The sequence below is a fragment of the Athene noctua genome, chromosome 2, assembly GCF_965140245.1.
Source record: "Athene noctua chromosome 2, bAthNoc1.hap1.1, whole genome shotgun sequence".
Classification (NCBI taxonomy): Eukaryota; Metazoa; Chordata; class Aves; order Strigiformes; family Strigidae; genus Athene; species Athene noctua.
Window position 1 is genome coordinate 158526917 of NC_134038.1, and position 21390 is coordinate 158548306.

At 40.0% G+C, this 21390-nt stretch overlaps 1 protein-coding gene across 1 annotated transcript in view; it reads right to left on the reverse strand.

The window, feature by feature from the left end:
* Window positions 1-21390, reverse strand: part of CNTNAP2 (contactin associated protein 2) — a 1190827-nt gene that overhangs the window by 112872 nt on the left and 1056565 nt on the right. The window contains exon 17 of the mRNA XM_074900878.1: window positions 567-785. Within this exon, the coding sequence (XP_074756979.1) occupies window positions 567-785 (219 nt within the window). The remainder of the gene's footprint in view (window positions 1-566; window positions 786-21390) is intronic.

The following is a 21390-nucleotide window of genomic DNA, read 5'->3' on the forward strand; positions in this document are numbered from 1 at the left end:
TCCAGGGAATGCATTTGTGTAACACTGTGTGATGCTTTCCTACATCAAATGGGCAAACAGCCCATGGGACTGAAGAGAAAAGACTGCAGTGAGAGCCGTGAATGCAAAAGCATGGGCAATGATCAAACCTTGCGGCTGAAAGTGCTGCCGAGGTTAGGATAGGCACTGCAGGCACATGCACTCCTGGCAAGACCTATGCAGAATTTTTCACTTCTGTGGTGAATAAGTGTGTGTGTGTGAGAGACAGTTGGCAAAAAAGGAGTTTGGCACTAGTGACTGCTAAAGGCACTTTCATCCAGGAGCTGCAGGTGGGGAAAGAAAAATGACAAGTTGCTGGCACAGAATATTTTTCTCTTAGTTGATCTTTTTATTTCTGTAATTATGGACATACTTGAATTTTTTTTTTTTTCTTTTTTGTCTTTCTTTTTTTTTCTTTTCCGCCTGTGCTGTCATGCAAGTGCTTCAGGAGAGCAATTTCCCACATTAAACTAACTGCTGTTGGCAAGACACGAAGCAAAGAGCGTTCAGTGTGAGAGCAAAGCCCAGTTACCTGCTCTGCATCTTACCGACATAGAGCTGGCTGTACAATTCCAGTCGCGTGTGTCCTTCTGTTGGTGCTTTACGCACCTCCACAGGTAACTGGTCTACCTGCAGGCTGGCTTGTTTGACATTCCTCTCAGCATTGACCCGATGCCACTGGTCATCATTGAGCTGGTTGGAAGATCTAACGACGATCTCCACAGGCCCATTTCCAACATCAAATGAAAAGGAAACCTCTGTAGCAGCTGAAGCAACAAGCAAAAGGGAACCCATCTTATGTTGTAAACAAATTCACTTAAACTTCCTAAACAGAAAGGAGTCATATTTACTAGAAATACGCACTGCTCGGCCACCTTTCAGAATTTATACGCATGTTCAGTTCCTTCTAACCTGAGTAGGAGTTAAAGTATTTCCAAGGAAGCCATTGTGAAAAGTTTCTATAGCATGTGATATAAATCAAATCAGTCTGGATTGTAAAATTTAATCAGAATAAATTATATCCTCAAAGAGGATTTTTTATTTCCACTAGTAATTTCAATAATATTGGAAAAACCTGTTCACCAGCTTTTAGAAGAAAACAACAGACCCTGAAACATTGACATTATTTTTTGATTTCTACAGCTTTCCAATTTCCATATTATTTTTTTTTTAGAGAAATATGCATTTTGATAAAAAAGTGTTGCAGAAGAAATGCTTTTTTCCTTTTGAGGGGCAATGACTTTTTACAATTATCTAATAATGCAGTGGTAATGACCTATGTGAGATTTTATGGCTGAAAAAGAAATGGATTCTTAGCAAGCACTGCAGTGCTCTATTTAGAGTGAATGATTCAAACATGTTTAGAAATCTTACAAATGTCCATTTGGGTCTACTAGACATTCCGCCATGTCATTCTCAGCAAACTATATAATTGATACTTACTACTAAACAAGGAGCATGATTAATAAGTTATAGATGATTTTACAATTAAGGAATACAATTTTGACTTTCCTACTGATATTTAGTTCATATAATTTGGGGCTGTAAGTTATATTATGGCGGTAAAACATCAGGTGAAAGAGTCACCAGAAAACAGATTATCAGTGATAGCATTCAAAAGAAGGACACTAGACAGAAGTAAAGACAACCAAGAGTTCTATTTAATTTGTTTTTTTTTTTTTTTTAAATGTATAAAATAAAAAAGCTGCAGCACCCTTTTAATTCTTCTGAAAAATCTCGGGTGCTCAATTATGGTCTCAGTGTTCCAGTCTGGCTGAGGTTTCTTGTTTGGTTGAATTAACAAAACAGTCTTGTAAAAATCTTCCTCTGCAAGACTATTAAATTGTGGTAGAAGTACTACTCTATGATCATTATCACTAACAATGCTGATAAATAGTGGGAAATATTTTTGTACATGGCCTAATAGATTTTCACAAGGCTACATCAGACTGAATTAAATGCATTTTTATGAGAACTGGAAGGCTAGGAATAAACTTTTTACAGAGAATATTCTTTCAAACCAAATTTTTATAAAATTGACACCTTTGCTTTTTTTCTGCAAAATTGGCTATCTCTAGAAGAAAAAATTAAAAGCATATTTTATTGCTGTTGTACTCTCTGTTCTCTGCAGAAAAAAATAATTTCATTTCTTGAATGAACTGCCTTTCATAAGCCATGAATTTGGTCTGTTTGGCCTTTTGCACTTTACAAGACAGAAAATCTGTATGAGCCAAAGCTTGCCATTAAAGAAATAAAGATGTTTCATTTTAATGTTATTATGTCTTATAACTTCAGCGGTTTTGCCAATAAACTCAGGCAAATTAGGAATTAGAGTAAAATCTCTCCAGTACTTAAATTGTACATTGTGTTCAAGTCTATTTTCAAGGGGTGTGTGTGTGTAATTCTCCTTTACTTTTTGCTTTGAAGAACTGCCTTAGATCTCTTCACTGTCAGGCTTGAATTGCTTCCCAAAAAGCCATCTGTCTACAAGGCTGTAAAATGAGAACCCCTCAGCAGAATTTTCATCTTATCCTGAGGCAACTGATGGCACTGTTGCTACCGCTTGTGGGTACCTTGAGTACGACCTCATCCAGGTTTTTGAAAATCTATGCAAGAATACTGCTTTGTTTGTAAACTGTCTTCTGGATGGAAACATCTCTAATTTTTAAAAGGAAGATTATTCGTCCTTTAAAAGAGAAAGTGTAGAGAATTGGCAAATAGAGATATTTCTAGTAGAAGTTCTGTGCCTACATAGTCTAGCTTTATGAATGGCTTTAAACCAAAATCTGTATCACAGCCTGAAAGATGAAATTTGTAGTTATTCACTCTGACATAAGAGTACTAGTTGTGTAAATTCATATTATATGCTTATATTTAATCTTATAGTTAGGGAAGGAAAGGCATTCCAGAAAAATCTTTTCATCAAAGTCTCTTTTCAGTGCATCTGCTTGCTGACATGCTGAAAGTTAGAGAGGCAATACAGCATCAATGGACTGTGCTGATTCATCCCCAAGCAATCTGAAAACATGAGTCTCATAAACCAATGCCCTGGCTTCGGATGGGATAGAGTTAATTTTCTTTAAGTAGCCGGCACGGTGCATTTTGGATTTATTGTGGGAATAATGCTGATAACACACTATTGTTTTAGTTGTTGCTATGGAGTGCTTATGCTAAGTTAAGGATTGTTCAGTTTCTCATGCTCTGCCAGCAAGGGGTGCACAAGAAGCTGGGAGCAAGCACGGCCAGGAGAGCTGACCCCAACTAGCCAAAGGGCTATTCCATACCATAGCACATCATGCTCAGTGTATAAATCCGGGGGAGTTGGCCAAGAGGGGAGGATCATTGCTTGGGATATTGGTCAGCAGGTGTGACCAATTGCATCGTGCAACACTTTTTTTGTTCTTCAGTTTTATTTCTCTTTTTGTTATATCCCTTTTCATTACTATAATTATTATTACACTATTTTAAAAATTATTATTGATTTTTTTAAATTGTAGTTATTAAACTGTTCTTATCTCAACCTGTGAGTTTTAATTTTTTTTTTTTTTTTCCTGATTCTTCTCCCCCATCCCATGGGGAAGGGGGAGGAGTGAGCAAGTGGCTGTGTGGTGCTTAGTTGCTGGCTGGGCCTAAACCACAACCAAAGGGGAAGAAACTTGCTAGGCTGATGGGCTGAAGTGAGCTTTGCAGATGAGCAGAGGCTGCATGACTCACAAGTGAATTATGATGCTTCTTTGGACTCTTTATCCTCAGATTCCATTGGAATGAATTTTCAAGTCTACAGATTAAGTATATTTTCCAACCAGCATCTCTAGGTAAAATCTCTTAAGGTACTTGTACTTTCGCCCAATAAATAAGACTGGGGATCTGGTGACAACTGACATGGAGAAAACTGAGGTACTCAATAATTTTTTTCTCAGTTTTCACTGGCAATTGCTCTTCCCTCATCTTTCAAGACACTGAATCTCAAGGCAGGAACTGGGGGAATGAAATGTTCAAGGTCAGGTTGGATGGGGCTTTGAGGACACTGAGCTGCCCCCGCTCCTTCTTTTTCATCTACCCCACCTTTACTGCTGAGTATGGCGTTGTATGGTATGGAGCATCCCTTTGGCCAATGGTCTACTGTCCTGGCTGTGTCCCTTTCCATCTTCTTTGCTACCCTCAGCCTACTGACTGGAGAAAAAGTGGGAAAGAGAGAAAGGTTTGATGCTTTGCAAGCACTACTCAGCAATAGCCAAAACACTGGTGTGGTATCAACACTGTGTGTTAGCACAAATCCAAAACACAGCACCATATGATCTGCTGTGGAGAAAGTTAACTCCATCTCAGCCAGACCCAGTACAGCATCAAATTTGTTCAGACGTTCAGCATAACTAATTATGTAGAAAATAAGCAATTACTTAAGTCTTTTCCTTAAGTATTGTTTACTTTTCAATCTTTTTATGTCTACACATACAGCCTTGAATGATGTGGTATGTCTGACTCGAATACATCCTTGATTGGCACGACAGTGATATTATTCTGTCTGACTTTTGAAGGGGATGATTAAAAGGTATCTAACCAACATGTGCATATCTGACTATTTAACCCCAGCGATCAACAGAGCCAGAGCAGGATTTTTTCAGAAACATGTAGCAAATGAGAGCATAGGTCCTAGAGATTTCTATTAGTCAGTCACCTTGTAGTTCATGAAGTGAGTTTTATGAATGATCTTTTTATTTGCCATTCTACCAAATACGATAAAACTCAAAGCACTTGTTTTAAGAAATGAGAATGAGGAGCAGACATTGAACAAATGTCTGAAATTGCTTAATTATGAAATAAAAAAACCCCAAAACTAATGTGGGTTTTAGTTTATTCAGTCAGTACAATGTTTTGTAATGGAAACTTCACTAAACTGAACAAAGGTGAACTTTTTATGTGCTTCTGCCACATATTAAATATTGCCTCAATAAACTGAGGTTTGTGACTTAGTTTTACCCTTTCTGTGCCTTCTGCAATTACATATAATCAAATCTGAACACGTTTATTTCATTGATTCAGTTTTCTAAGGTCTCAGGTCATTGTCAACCATCTGTTCAGAACTTTGGCAAACTAAATGCCCTTCTCACTCTTTGTTTTGTGTTCTTGTTTTTTAGGTCTATTCAGATCCCACTGTTTCCTCATCTTAAATTTATGAGGCATTTGTCCATAAAAAGTAAGGGACCTGACTGCGCCACCCTGAAGGAAGACCTGGACAGGCTGGAAGAGAGGGTTAACAAGAACCTAATGATGTTCAACAAGGACAAGTGTAAGGTCTTCCACCTGGGAAAACATAATCTGGGAGTGCAACACAGGCTGGGAACTACCTGGCCGGAAAGCAGCTCTGTGGAAAGGGACCTGGGGGTCCTGGGGGACAATGAGCTCAATATGAGTAAACAATGTGCTACTGCAGCAAAGAAAGGCCACAGGGTGCTGGGCTGCATCAACAAGGGCATCATCAGCAGAGATAAAGAAGTCATTGTCCCATTCCACTCAGCACTTGTCAGGCCACACCTGGAATACTGTGTTCAGTTTTAATCCCTGCTCTACAAAAATGATGTGGACCAGCTGGAGAAGGTCCAGAGGAGGGCCGCAAAGATGATCAAAGGACTGGGAAGCCTGTCATGTGAGGAAAGGCTGAGAGAACTGGGTTTCTTCAGCCTTGAGAAGAGAAGGGAGGAAGAAGCAGGGTGGAAGAAGCAGAAGGGAGACCTTATTGCCATGGTCCAGTATTTAAAGGGTGGCTACAAAGAAGGTGGAGACTCCCTTTTTACAAGGAGTCACATGGAAAAGATGAGGGGTAATGGGTACAAGTTACTGCTGGGGAGATTCCAACTGAACACAAGAGGAAAATTTTTCACAATGGGAGCAATGAACCATTGGAATACTCTCCCCAGGGAAGTGGTGGATGCCCCAACATTGGAAATCTTTAAGATTCGGATGGACCAGGTGCTGGGCCATCTTTTCTAGACTGTGCTTTTGCCGAGAAAGGTTGGACCAGATGATCCCTGAGGTCCTTTCCAACCTGATATTCTGTGATTCTACGACTGCATTGTCTGTGGGATTCTGCATTCCTTGGGTCCTTCCTTTCAAGGCTTTCTGGTAGATACGTTTTAGTTAAACACAAGTTCTGAGGCTCAACAGCACAGTAAGTAACATGAACTATGTCCTTTGCTATGCAGAAAGTCAGGCTAAATGAGCTGATGGACTTTACTGTCATTCAAGATCTATGAACAGCTAGCTCTCCCATTTTCCTAGAAATCCTTGTGTTTCAGGTCTTTTCTTTTCCTATTTTCCTAGTTTGATCTTTGTGGATAAAATGCAGGCTAGGATTTCTAGCTATAATGAGGCTGCCAACAAAGAAAGAGACACTGACAGATGGGTGGGTGCTCACAAACTACCAAGCAGTAGGTGGAGGTTCTCAAGACACATCAGCTGTGAAAAAAAAAAGGAGGGATTACAACCCTCCTAACAGTCAGTTTTGTATGCCAGTGTTTCTATTTCTCTCCTCCCATCACCTTTTCTCTGAAACACATACTTTCATCTCCTGCCTTGTACTCTGTTTCTCTTACCTCCCCTGACGTATTTTTATATCCTTCAATGGGGCTCACTGATGTTTTAGTTGACTTACATCAAAGGGAATATTATCTAACTATTTAAATCCTTTTGGAATGCCATTCTTAGAACATTAATGCCTTGTTACAGCTAGAATCGGAGCTCACTTGCTTGGCTGTGAAGCAGGATACAACAATAAGCTATAAACTGTAGACTAAAATCTGCCAGGCAGATATTTCCTCCCTCCACTTTGCTTGCTTGTTCTGTGAAAACAACAGCTTGACAATAATCTATCTCTGTAAGGGCAACATCTGCCAAACTTCTTGGACAGTTTGTTTGTAAATACCTCTCTGACAAAGGGCTCACCAACTAAATCAGTAGGCAGAATTCAGTGAAATGGTTGAAAATGAGTGAAAACTTAATCAACAGATAGAGATGCTAAATGTATCTAGAGCTAGTGGTTTATATATCTTGATACAGAATCCATTTGCAGGGTCAAGAACAGCTCTCATATCTGTAGTCATTGAAGTCCTTCCCACTGACTTTAGTGGACTGGATAGAAAAGAGCGCTTTCCAGGATTTGAAAGCAACTATCTTGTCTGCCTTTCACGCTTAGCTGAATTTAAAGATAGTTTTACAAAGTCATCTCTAAATTACTTGCCCTGCTGCCCTCATTTGCACAGGGGTGAGAGATGGCCATGCCAATGCTGACATCAAAAAAAAACCATTGATAGGTTGTTCCTGACCACAAAAAATATGTGTAAAGGGCTACAGATGCTACCCTGAAGTGCCATATTGGAACACAGGACCTGCTTTGAGGAGGCCACTTCTCAAGGGACACAACTAAAAATTAAAGCCACCAAAACAACATCTCAGAGAGAAATTGTTGATCCAAGTTGTTTGACTGCAATGCAGGAATTACAGCATTGCTTGGCTGTCGCTTAATAATCAGGTAGTTGTCAAAAATCATGACCATATTTCCAGTAATTGGACTAAGCACCTGGAAGATTTCATCATTTATCTAATTCCCAAATGAAATAGCCATTTGAACTAATGAGCGAAAGCTTCACTCATTTGACCAAATGACAGTGCACATCTATGCCCAAGACTGCAGTGATCCCTGAGCTAAGTGCCAAATGAACTAGCTCTGGAAGCTGCACAGCTGCATCAGCATGATGCTGTGCCAAGAGTAATTAGTTCTAATGAGAGGCTATACTGCACCTAGGATCAAACCCAGCATAGCTGAGTGCTGATTTATGTGGGTATGCTATCTTTCTTAGAATTAGCTCGAGTATCTCTCTAACATGGGTGTTCGTCGTACAGACTAGACACAATCTACATGTGCCTGTAGGTTAACAAGTCAATCAAAAAAAAAAAAATCATCCAACTTTACACTCTCTTGGATCTTATGCAGTCATTTATGGAAGTGTCAAGAATGAAAAAAGGGTGAATAAAGCTGTCACTTCAATTTAACATCTTTTAACACTGACTTCTCATGGTATAAATCCAACCACAAGATTAATATTGTAACAACCAAGGTTCAGTGTCTTTCTGAACCTTTAGAACAAGCTGATATTCTGTATGGAGTAAACAATTCATTGGACAATCACAGAACCATAGCATGGTTTGGGTTGGAAGGGACCTTTAAAGATGACCTAGTCCAACCCTCCTGCCCTGGCAAGGACATTTTTCACTAGATCAAGTTGCTCAGAGCCCCACCCAACCTGACCTTAAACACTTGCAACGATGGGGCATCAACAACTTATCTGGGCAACCTGGTCCAGTGTCTTACCACACTCATTGTAAAGAATTTCTTCCTCATAACCAATATAAATCTACCCTCTTTCAGTTTCAAACCACTGCCCCTTGCCCCCCTGTCCTGCTACTACAAGTGTTCATAAAAAGTCTTTCTCTGCCTTTCTTATAAGACCCTTTTATATACTGAAAGGCATCAATAAGGTCTCCCCAGAGCCTTCTCTTCTCCAGGCAGAACAATCCCAGCTTTCTCAGCCTTTCTTCATAGAAAAGGTGTCCAGTCCTGTGATCACACTCCTCCATCCTATCTAGGTCCCACTGGATGGCATCCCTTCCCTCAAGCTATCAACTGCACCACTCAGCTTGGTGTCATCTGCAAACTTGCCGAGGGTGCACTCAATCCCACTGTCAATGTCACTGAGGAAGATATTAAATAGTACTCTTCCCAGTATGGGCCCTTGAGGGACACCATTTGTTACTGTTTTCCACTCAGACATTGAGCCATTGACTGTAACTCTTGGGACACAGCCATTTATCTAGTTCCTTATCCATCTAACAGTCCTCCATCAAACCTGTATCTCTCCAATTTAGCAGTGATAATGTGTGAAGGACCATATCAAAGGCCTTACAGAAGTCCAGATGACATCAGTAGCTTTTCCCTTGTCCACTGATCCAGTCACTCCATTGTAGAAGGCCACTAGATTAGGCAGGCACAATTTTCCCTTGGTGAAGCCACGTTGTCTGTCTCTCAGCACCTCCCTGTCATGCGTATGCCTTGTCATAGCTTCCAGGAGGATCTGTTCTATGATTTTAACAAGCAGAGATGTGAGGCTGACTGATCAGTAGTTTCCAGGTTCCTTCTTTCTACCCTTTTTAAAAATGAGTGTGATGTTTCTCCCTTTTTCCAGTCACTGGGGACTTCACCTGAGTGCCATGACATTTCAGATATTATGGGGAGTGGATTAGCAACTACATCAGCCAATTCTCTCAGGACCCTGGGATGTATCTTGTCAGGTCCAATGGACTTGTGTATATTCAGGTTCCTCAGGTGGTCTTGAACCTGAGCTGGGTTACAATGAGAGGGACATTTTTCCCCAAGTCCTTGCCTTGATGTTCAGGGATTTGAGATATATGGAAAGAGTGATCACCATATGTATTGATAAAATATTACTTTCCTGTGAAAAAGGGGGTACAGTGAATGCTATACATTTGCTGCTAACATGTATGGAAAGGAGAAGAGAAATTAACTTCTCAATGAAAGGTAAAGGAATGAAGACATGTATAACTGAATGTCTTTAACCATTAAAGGTTTGGAAAAAATTATACTGTAATATTTAGAAAAGATACAAATAGAAATCCAAGGGTGCTGTTTTGCAAAGATTAAAGAAACTAGTTTCTGGTTGAACAGGATTTATTCAAGTCCTCTGAAAATTCATCAGGAATACAGAACTCTTCAGAATGTCTGAAACTTCTTATGACCTTTTCAGTGTGTTTTTATATAACATTTTAATTTTGAAAATTTCAAAGCATCCTGCAGACCAGATAAACAATTCAGAATGAAAAACAAAGAAAAAGGCTTTGTCAAACGCAGAAAAGAGCATCTTCTGAAGTGCCTATTCTTCTCATGTTTTCGATACTCATTTTCTCCACCTGCAGCCTGAAGGCACTTGATTCAGTCTCTGCTGTGTGCAGGATCTACATCTGGTAGCTGCAGTCTTGCAGTGACCTTTGTTTGTAAATGGACAGGGAATTATATCTACTGAGAGACGTTGTCCTGATTCAGCAAGAGCTGCTGTTTTCTTATGCATATGACTATGTTGTCACAATGTAAGACAAGACTGCACACAAATAAATTTTTTTGCTTTATATTTAAAAGACATGAACTTTAATACATTACTGTCCTTCTTCCACGATACTTTCAACATCTTCTTTCTAGTAAGATTTACAACTGGACCAGTAATTTCAACAGCTGGACAAATAATAGGTATAAATTCTAGCTTTCTGTTTACAGAAACCAAGCAATTTTGGATTAATGGGAATTACATATGTTAAAATCCTTCTTTCATAATTTAATTTTATGACTGTTCAAATATGTTTTCATATATCTGGCTGCCTGACTGAATAGCTAGCTTGTTGTCTTGTTCCGTCATTGCCTATGTTGGATTAAAGTCTCTCTACTATAAGAATCTTCACTTATTGTCTCCATGCTGAGCCCTAGAAATTAATTATCCTCACCTGTGGTTTTAATCTTAGATATTTAGTATATACCAGCTGACTCAGAAGTACTGCACTACATTGCAGCATAGTCCTGGGAAACTCTGGGACTCCCGTAGTCTGGGATTCCCAGAGTACTGCAAAATATTGGGAAAAGATGTCAGAAAAAAAATGTGGAAAAGGCAAGTGAAGGCAAATGCAAGCTGTAAGGTAGGAAAGACAGTAACTAGTGGTGTACCCCTGGGGTCAATCTTGGCTCCAGTCCTTTTCAAATCTTCATTAATTATCTAGCTGATGACAGGGCAGAGTGTACCCTCAGCAGGTTTGCAGATGTCACAAAACTGGGATGTCCATGCTGTCATCCAGAGGGACCTCAACAGGCTCAAGAAATGGACTGACAGGAACCACGTGAACTTCAGCAAGGGGAACTGCAAAGTCCCGCACCGGGCAAGGAAAAACTCCATGCACCAGTACATGCTGGGGGTCACCCAGCTGGAAAGCAGCTTTGCAGAAAAGACCCTGGGGGTCCTGGTGGAGACCAAGTTGAACATGAGCCAGCAGTGTGCTCTGGTGGGAAAAAATGCAAATGGTATCCTGGGCTGCCTTAGTAGGATTGTTGCCAGAAGGTTGAAGGAGGTGATCCTTCTCTCTCTGCTAAGCACTGGAGAGGCTACACCTGCAGTGCTGTGTCCAGTCCTGGGGTCCACAGTACAAGAAAAACATGGACATACTGGAGAGAGTCCAGTGAAGGGCCACTGAGATGATTAAGGGACTGGAGAATATCGCCTATGAGAAGAGGCTGAGAGAGCTGGGGCTGTTCAGCCTGGAGAAGAGAAATCTCAGGGGGGATCTCATCAATGTATATAAACACCTAGGGAGGGTATAAAGAAGGATCTAGACTTTCTTCAGTGGTGTCAGCCCAGTGGCAGGACCAGAGGCAATGGGCACACGCTGAAACACAGGAGGTTCCCTTTGAGCATCAGGAAAAACTTCAGTGTGAGGGTGACAGCTCTCCAGGGGGATCTTGCTGAAGCCCACTGGATTTTTTTTCAATATTCTGCTAGTTCGTTGGCTAGTCTGCAGCATCAAGCTTAATTTCGCTGTGCACATGCCACTTGCACCAATATCCATCCCTATCAACATATTCAGAAACATCTGCAGGTTTATTTCAGTGCTTCCTTATTGCTGTTTTACACGAGTTCAGCTAACAACATTATTCCTGTCGTGTGTCGTGTGTGTCGTGTCCCCAACCCGCTTTTTCTGTTTTTCGGTATTTAAGGGTATAATAGACTGGGATAGTACTGTGTGGAGTAATTTTCTTCAAGTGCACATTTACAGCTGCACTGTTTCAACAATACTAGCATTAAAAGTGGGCTATTCACTCCCATAGTCTGCTCTCAAAAGGTTAAGAAAGAGGCATATCTGCTAGATGCAGCACTTCTCGTTTACAGCTTGTTTCTGGTAGAGAGAGATAAGGTCACTGAGCCATTGGGTTTCCATGCACACACTCGATTACTCCTTTGGACCAGAAGCTGGAGTAGAGAACAGCACAGATTTACAATCCTTCCCCAAGTTTTCCCTAGGGTGGTGCAACCTGCTGTTTGACTGCAGCTGAGGGGGAAATTTAAACTGCTGGAAACCTGTCTCGACCTTTTGCTATCTGCAACTGGTTAAATGCTCTCTAGGTGCAAGGTAGTAAAAAAAAGATGGTGCCGGCTTCTCTCACCTTGTGGACAAACACCAATTCTCTTTCTACTGACAGACAATCACTTACACAAGTAATTCACAATATTTTGGAAAGGCAGCACTACAGTGGAGCTCAATCTGAAGGGAAATCAGAATGGAATACAGCACCTTCCTCATCATGAGTAAGCATCTGTGTGAGGACAAAGATAAGGAGGGATTTGATTTTGGTAATAACTAAGAATCAGTTATCTTTGTTGCACTTTAAAATAAACCTAACTATCAACCAACCAATCAAGCAGAAATACCAGTCTTGCTGCACAGTAGATTAGATTGCTTTGGGGAATAAAAAATATAGCATTTAAATGAAAGTTCCAAAATTTCTTATGAAAGATCATGCAAAGGCCAAATATACCCTAAGAAGATTATTATTTATTATCATTATTTATTAATTACTTCATTTATGCTGATTGTGCTCCAGCTGTCTTGTAGATAAGCACTTGGAAACAAATCTCATGTTTTTATGATTATATTTTAGTTGGTGTAGCAATTTGCAGCCATGGACATCAAGAATGAAAAATAACGTTATCAGTCCTGCATAAACAGAGAACCAAAGCAAAGATATGTGAAAAGACTTGTTTAAGGTCAAACATGAGATGGTTAGAGCAGGGTTTGAAAAAAAAACCTACTTGCTTTACGTCTAAGGCAATAAATACTATTTCAGATAAATGATGTTAACTCCCATCCAGACATCCCTCTTCCAATAACTTCTTAGCTGCCTGGGAGGAAGGAAGGAATGGTGACTCAGTTGAAGGTCTTGTTTCATTGCATGAGGGTCGCTAAAGCTTAAAAAAATACAGCAGCAAAATCTTCTGGTCTCTTCTGTGAGAGATGATTCACACAAAGGGAACTGTAGTCAGTGCACTGAGGGAAAAAGGAGAGGAAGCGTGTGCTTTCCCATCTGTAGTGGTTATAATATACTTCATTAGATCCTTTTAAATGCAACACTCTACCATGAAATCAAATTAGTCCCATGCACCAGAAGACACCACAACAAGGGGGAAGCACAGACATCAAAACAGAGCTCTTCCATGCAGCATACAAAGGGTTTTGTGTAACTCGTTCTTGGTTTTTGTTGGATGAAAAGCAAAATAAAAGTGGGTGCTAATGTTCACAAAATCAGATTATGTCTGAGCATGGTAAAGTATCAGAGAGATTTTTGAGAGGGGAAAGCAGCTTCTTTTCCTATGAAAAGTTGCCATGCAGTTGGCATGGTTCTAAAAATGCTGAGCAACAGATCTGAGTGCTTACAGGCAGTTACAAAGGATACCAACCCCCTTCTCAAATATGTCACCTTTGAATGCCATGAAAGTCAGTCAAAACTGTAAATTGTGCATTGTACTAAAATTGGTAAGAGCCTGGTGCAAGCCTGAAAAGTAGACATCAAGACTGTCACTCTTGTGTGGTGTGATTTTGGGAAGGCACATTGCCCATGTCCTTTTCTTTCTCTTCTGTGGTGTTTTTCTTATTCTGTAATTTGTGTAGTAGATGTAGGTTCTGCTGTAGGCTGTGGTTAAGACTTGTAAAGGTATTTAGATGCCTGGGTGGTAGCTATCAATAAACTTATATCTGGCCAGGTGCTCATGATGATATGAACGTATTGATTTTTCTGCCTTGCCATGTGAGTTTCTGTCATTTGTGGTGGCTGCTATTTACTTGTGTGTGGCTGTCCAGGGGTCACCATCAGAGTAAGGTGCACTGCTGCACTACACACTGTACTGCTACAATAAAAAGGCCATCCAAAAATCTCAAGTTTACCTTCAGCGTAGTAACTCTGTATATGAAAAGGGTGTGTGTGAGCGTGCAGGGTGGATGGATCCAGCTAACTGTGGCTCCCTTTTATTGAAAGCTTTAGACAAAGATTTTCTTCTCTTAAAATTATACTTGTAATAATTTATGGTTGCCAACATTGAGGGTAGACCCCCCCAAAATGGAAGATGGTATCTTTGTTATTGTTTACATTTTTATTCTGCAGCAGGAAAAAATATCTGCAAAAAATACGAAGCAGGAGTATCATGGAGTGATATAGGAGAGTGGGAGACAGAACTGACATGTTGGAGGTAAAAATATGTTCTTTGACTTCATGGTTATTAGAGATAGAAAACTGTAACACAGTGGCAGAGGATAAAGGGCAGAGCCACGTGGTATGTGCTCAGTTTGACTGCTATGTGAGTGAGGCACCTGCCTGGTTTAGCCACCTTTTCTTAACTACTTTGCTTCACTGTATGCATGAGTCTCATGAAATGTAAGGCCAACAGGAGACCCATTCCTATTTCCTCCTGTAACAGTGGAAAACATAAAAGAGTGAGTGAAAGGATTTATGACTGTATAAAACATTTGTTAAGAGTTCATACTAATAGAAAGCTGTCTTCAGTGCACAAGTAAAGACAAAATGCACTATGGTAATCCAAACTCTTAAAAACAAAGTCAAGATGTTTAGATCAAGAGGATATAAACAGCCTAAATTATGCAAGGTAGTGTAATGGTAGTCTTGTGATAGTAACTGTCTTCATGCTCTTCTTAAAAAATTGAGTCACTGCTTTATTAACTTTTTAAGGAAATTTTACATTACTGTTTTCTCTTTCAAAATGTAAGAAATTATACGTGTGCAACGTTTCTGAATGGAAACTCAGGAGAAGAAATACTATTTTTCCTTGTCTTCAAAACAAATGTAGCAAAGCAAGGTAGAGAGACAGGGACTGAATCAAGAGCAACTTAAAAAATAATTAATTTTCATCATGATTTAAGTTGATTTTTTTTTTAAACTAGCTTTTAAACCATGCTGAAATGCTGCAAAGTGTTAGGAAAGTCTATGGCCAAAACTTTATATGTACATCTAGCATCTACCACATTACAATGGTCCCACAAACAAAGAGAAAAAATATTTACTTGAATCAATCTATTGACATAATTTGAATTAATAATGTGCATAAATATTTGAAGCATCATGGATACAATTGTATTATTATTATTATTATTATTAAAACCACCTCCTTTTTCATTATATCTTACAATTTAGTCACAGAAAATATTTTTCTACTTTAAAAATGAATTGCTTTGGTAAAAAGAATAAAAAATAACTTAGACTAATAAAAGAATAATTTAGGCTAACTAAACAATTGCCAATATTTAATGTAAAAAGTCCAATTTAAAGAAAAAAAATAGTTCGGAGACTCCCACGATCCTGTTTAAACACTGAGAAGAAAGATTCTCAAAAGCATCTAAATGAATTAGGACAGCAGATCCACTGGATTCAGGCCATATAGCCTCAGGAATCAATGCAAAGTGGTTGGACGATTTCGGATTTCCTCACTTGTGGCATTTCAATGTATGATGCGGTGACGATTAGGATTAAAGGTAAGGATTAAAGAGAAGAGTGGTATGGGTGACAGTATAGTGAGTGTCTGCTACAGGCCACCTGACCATGAAGAACAAGTGGATGAGACCTTCTAGAGACAGCTAGAAGTAGCCTCAAGTTCACAGGCCCTGGTTCTCGTGTGGGTCTCCAACAACCCCAATATCCGTTGAAGGAATACGACAGCAGAATATAAGCAAGGTTTCTGAAGATCATTGATAACAACTTCCTGACACAAGAAGGCAACGAGGAGAGATGCTCTCTCGTGGACCTTACACTCATGAAAAAGGAGGGGTTGGCTGGGGATGTGAAGTTTGAAGACAGCACCAGTTGGAGTGATCATGAGATGGTGGAGTTCAGGATCCTGAAAGGAGAGTGCAAGGCAAAAAGAAGACAGGCTTCTTCAAGTACCGGCATGCTACTGAAGTAGTAAAATGAAGACTATGGAAAATGTGGGCCCACTGCTGAATGAGGCAGGGGCCCTAATAACAGAGGACACGGAAAAGGCTGAGGTAATGAACACCTTCTTTGCCTCAGTCTTTACTAGTAAAACCAGCCTTCAGGAGTCCCAGGTCCCACAGATTAGGGACAAGGTCTGGAGCAGGGGGTTTGGACCAGATGACCTCCAGATGTCCCCTTCATATTCAACCATATTTTAACTGTGTTTCTGTGATTGCAGAGACTGTGTGGGCTATTTACTTACTGAAAGAGCAATAGAGACTCATTTTAGTCCCATGGACAGCATGTTACCAAAATCCCACCACTGTTCTTTGATGAGATGAGCATTTTAAAAGGTTTTTTTCTGAAAAAAAATAACTGCACTTCAGGTGGTCTCTCAGCTACTACGTCTATCCCTTCATTCACTCCGTGGTTCATTAAGAATGCCATTATTCTGCAAAGTGGTGAAGAAAAGATCGAGATATTCAAAGATATTTTTTCCTCATAATCTAGTGATCAGACCATCCACAGATGCGGTGGCTGAAACCCACATGGGCAGATAAAAGGAATGCACTGGGAACATCTGCCAAGTCTGGCAATGGTAGGCAGAGCAGTGCCTAATCCACTCAGACCAGAGCTCTTCATGTGCTACTCAGGTGTTAGAAAGATGCAGGCACATGTGGGCATGCCACAGGATACATTTTGGGGAAATTTATTTGGAAAATTTAGGCTGATACAGGCTCAACACACTTCCTGCTAGGTGGAAGCTGAATAGGTATTTTGAGTATCAAAACTTAGTATTGAGATGTTTAAGCCTGCTGGTGGATCTAGCCTCTGACACCTTGTCTTCAGGACGAGACACATCCAATCATGAATGTCAAATTTAGTCTTTACTATCAGGAAGAGAGGAAGCTTGTCCTCTAAGTTTGTTTTGGAACATGTTCCTGTTTACCCTGTAAAGCAGAAAACTCAGTGAAAAAGTTGGACTGGAGAAGTCGACTGAGCTCAAAGTCGCATCCTGCTACTACTTATCACATGAACTAATGCAAGAAGCCACACAGTCACTTCAAAGAGTAGCAGGATGAGAAAGTCTTTACATATCAGTTTATTAGCTTCAGTTCTACATGTGAATTTTTACTTCAAATTACATGAAATTACAAAGAAAATGTAAACTAATGGAGCTACCACAGTTTAATGACTTCATGTCCAGATTTTACTCTGCAGTTAAAGAAGGTAAGAGTGCACATAAAGCCGGTAAGTGAAGCAGACATCACTTTCTAATGTGTGGCAGAACACAAAGAATATGAAAGTATATAAAGGATTTGACAAAGTCAATGTAATGGATATCCTTTTTTGATTAAAAACCCTTCTGATTTTGGAAGAAGGGAATTGTCAAATAAGTTAGATATATTTGATTTTCTTCCAAAAAAAGCAGAGATGGAAAACAGAACTGCACAGATTGTTGATGAGCTGGATGAAGTATGGCTCATCAGAAAATTAAAGGACCTCTTAATCTGTTTTGGGTCAAGTCATATTTAGTAATATAATGAATACCTTTGCAGAAGAAGTCAGCATATGCCTCAGCGTTTTTAGACAGTAACACAATGTTGGAAAGGTGAGACAATAATACATAACAAATGGGATCCCAGTGTGATCAGCCAAAAATTCCTAGGATGCAGTGGGCAGGGTAAATATTAATGCCATTGTAAAACACACTAGGAAACCATTATCAGAATTAGTGTGGATAGTTTTGATTACCTATGTTTAAGAAAGAAGAAATCACAGTGAAATGAGTAGGGAGACCTTTATTGATATAACCAGAGAAAGGAACAAGAGAAAATGTCTTATGAGAAGAGATGACGTGAGTTTGTCTTGCTTAACACAGCAATTAAAAGCTGAGAGAAGGTATGATTGCTCCATAGATACGCAAGGGGAGAGTAAATGCTAAGAAGGGAAAATAATTAGTTCAGGCAAAGAATGATATTGAAACAAAAATGAATGGCTATAAACAAAAGATGCAAATAAACCTGTTAGGAATTAGAAGATTTCTAACCAACAAAGGTGTGAAAGTCTGAAATGGTTGTCCAGCTGGCAAAAATTCGAACTGCTTTCAATGGAGATGGACAAATGCAGGGAGCTAGACAGGGGCTATGAATCGTGGGTTTCTGTGACAGTGAGGAATTAAATTCAAGGACCCAGAAGGTCTGTTCCTGTCATGTGCTTATGACATCTGGTGATTTTGTGCAGTATACTAAATATTTTCATTCTGCAGGAGAAGATCAGCATATATGAAAAAGGCAGCAAAGCATATGCAGTTCTGGTATATAACAGAACATAGACTGGAAATGAGGGCAAAGACCTGAGATGATAGTGGGTGGTAGGGCTAGCAACAGTTTGCCACGTGTTTCATGTATTTTGTGCAATACAAACCAACATTAGGGAGAACTATGCTTTTGGAATGCCAACTGGATCCCACCTTAAGCTTTCTGTGAGCTGTAACAGATTTATAAGACACAGCACATAAAAAGAATATTAAAGTAACATTTATGGCAATGAGAAAAGCATCCCGGCACCCTTAAAGGGACATGGGTGATGCTGAGGGTATGCTGTAGGTCACTGTGTAGTGCAGGGTCATGAGTGCCATACTGACATTGAAGCAGACCAAGTAGAGCAACCTGCACCCAGTGAACTGTACCCTGTCAAGAGTCCAAGAGAAGAGCTACTGATAGTCTTAGTTTCCCCACCGTCCTGTGCCCGGGATTTTGTATCAGTCAGTTTTAGCCAGTTCCCCAGCTGGGATGTTTATTTGCTGCCTTTGACTTGCTCCCTCATGCCAGCCTGGGCACCTATCCCCATCTGCTAATTAGGAACAAGGGTACAGGTGGAATGGGCCTTCTCAGATGGGCCATAAATTGGCCTGTTTGAATATCAGGCTTTTCTGCATCACCTACCTCATCTGAAAAGGAGTCTCATCTTTAAAAGAATGGTGTTGGTAGTTCAGCCTAGGTCTTTTTTGTTAGTAACTTTTCTATTGTCCTGGAATAGGATGAGAGTTTGCAAATACTGATGTAAAAACATTTGGGTCAAAAATTTCCCTGAAGAATTTTAATGCTTTTTCCATTTAATGTAATGATTTCTTACTGGCTCCTGGGACGAAGATACTCCTCAGTGTCCTATGCATTCTTTGACATGTGGCTAATGCAACATGCTCTCCAAGGAGGTTGTTTTTCAAAACAGTGACCTTCTGCTAGAAAAGCAAAATAACTCAATTAAAAGAAACAATGAAGGTCACACTGGTTTCCCTACCCAGCTAGAAAAATAAAGCAGTGGAAAATTTAAGCTGCGTTTACATTAACATATGGGAATTTAAAGAGTATCATGTGGAAAACTCATTGATACGGTAGAATTCCATTTTAGGATGCCTCTGGAGAAAGAACTGATGAAGTAATTAAAATTTATAAGAAAATATATTAATCAGGCATGTGTTACAACATTCAGTCTGGAGGAACAAATGCTGCCTGGGCAGAAGCAAACAGCAATGGGAATCATGGTCCCTGGTCTGTCACCGCTTCTTGTCTGATTTTGAAGAAGTTACTTGTGTTTCAACTAAGTAACCTAGAAACAGCTAACCACAAGAAGCAATGTAGGACTTCTCAAGTGCAAATGTTAGGTATTAGAGTGCTCTCCATACCCCTCGCCCACAAAGTAGTAGACCCATCCTGAAGCTATACTGCTGCTCTCATTAACAAGCTACTCCATGTAATCCCTTTCACAGCAGGCAAGTTCACTGATCACTCCTTGGGGAGACTTTCAGGGCAGCTAGCATTGCAGGGGTTATTGGCCAAGTGACATCTATGAATGTACAGGTTGTAAATATTTCTAGCTTTCTACAATGAATTAATAAGAAAGCTCCTTCCACTCTTACATGTTCATGCCAGGATCAAACACAATCTGACCTTTATCTCTCTAAGCCTCATCTCTTTTTTTTCTGTTGCAAAACTGACTTGCTGTTTATTACTTCAGAATAATAACAGTGAGACACAATTCATTAGTGTCTGTGAATTGCTTAGAAGTGCTGGGATTGAGAGGAGCTACAAAAACGAGCAGACTATCTTTTTCATGAGAATTATATGACAGTGCCATTAAGCGAGTTCTGTGGAAACAGTTTAATCCACCACAGGCTTTCTAGAGCAACAGTCCTGGGAATTGGATACAAAATAGTGATGATAGATGCTTCTTCCCAAATACTCGGGAATATGCCCCTTCCAAAATTTGCTTTCAGGAATTCATGTCTTCCAAAACCTGGGATTTCTCTTGATTAGAAAATTTAAATGTGGTCTATTTGACAAACACCTCACGGGTATAAAGTAGTTGGTCTTTCATAGTCGTAACTCTCCAAAGTCTTCAAACCCCATCTCATAAATGAACAAATCCATACTCTTGCCCATTTGACCCTAGTCAGATATGTTGATATTCAGCTGGATTTTAGGTAGCTCCCTGCCTACTGCAGAGTTTCGAGTTAAATCCTGGAGGTCTGTCTCCGTGCCCCTCAACAGCTCTAGCCAAGCTCCATTATGCAAAGCTACCATTTCCAGGGAGGAGTGACTGCAGGAAAGAACTGAATGGTGAAGGGAGCTGTGAGTCTTCAAGAATTCAAAATTAAATTCTTGGCATGTTTTGTTTGGCAACATTCAACCCTGAAGTGCTTAAAAAAAAGAACATCAGGATTGCTGGTAAAGACTTGGAGGATCCATGTTGCTGTTGGCTGACATACAGTCTTTTGTTTTGTCCCTGTTTCACGCATGCTAGGTCTGCTCCCACCAACTGCAACAAGGGGACAGAGGTAAAGGCCAAGGGTTAATTAGGGCAATGGCTAGCTAAACTGGTTAGCAGTAGTAGGTGGGTCTTTTACAGCTGATATACATATCTGATGGGCCACGCAGTTTATTTCAGTTCACACAAGTACTGCATACTATAGCCAACTGCCTATCACCTCTCAGAGCAAGTGCCACTTCTACTGCACGTACACAGTACAGTTATATGGAGAGTGGACACAAAATTTCATAGGTGCTTTCAGGTGCACACTGGAAGAGTAAATGAGGGCCTCCGAGAAAGACACCGAACAGTTCCTTGACATGACATTCAAACTTTGTGGTGGATGGCTTTTATGAAAAGCACTGACAACAAACTGTCTGAGACTGCTGCCCTGCCAGGCTTTATAGAGAGCAGGTTCTGTACCTCAGTGTCCTAAAAGGTATTTTAAGGTTAAAGAAGGTAAAGAATGCCCATGG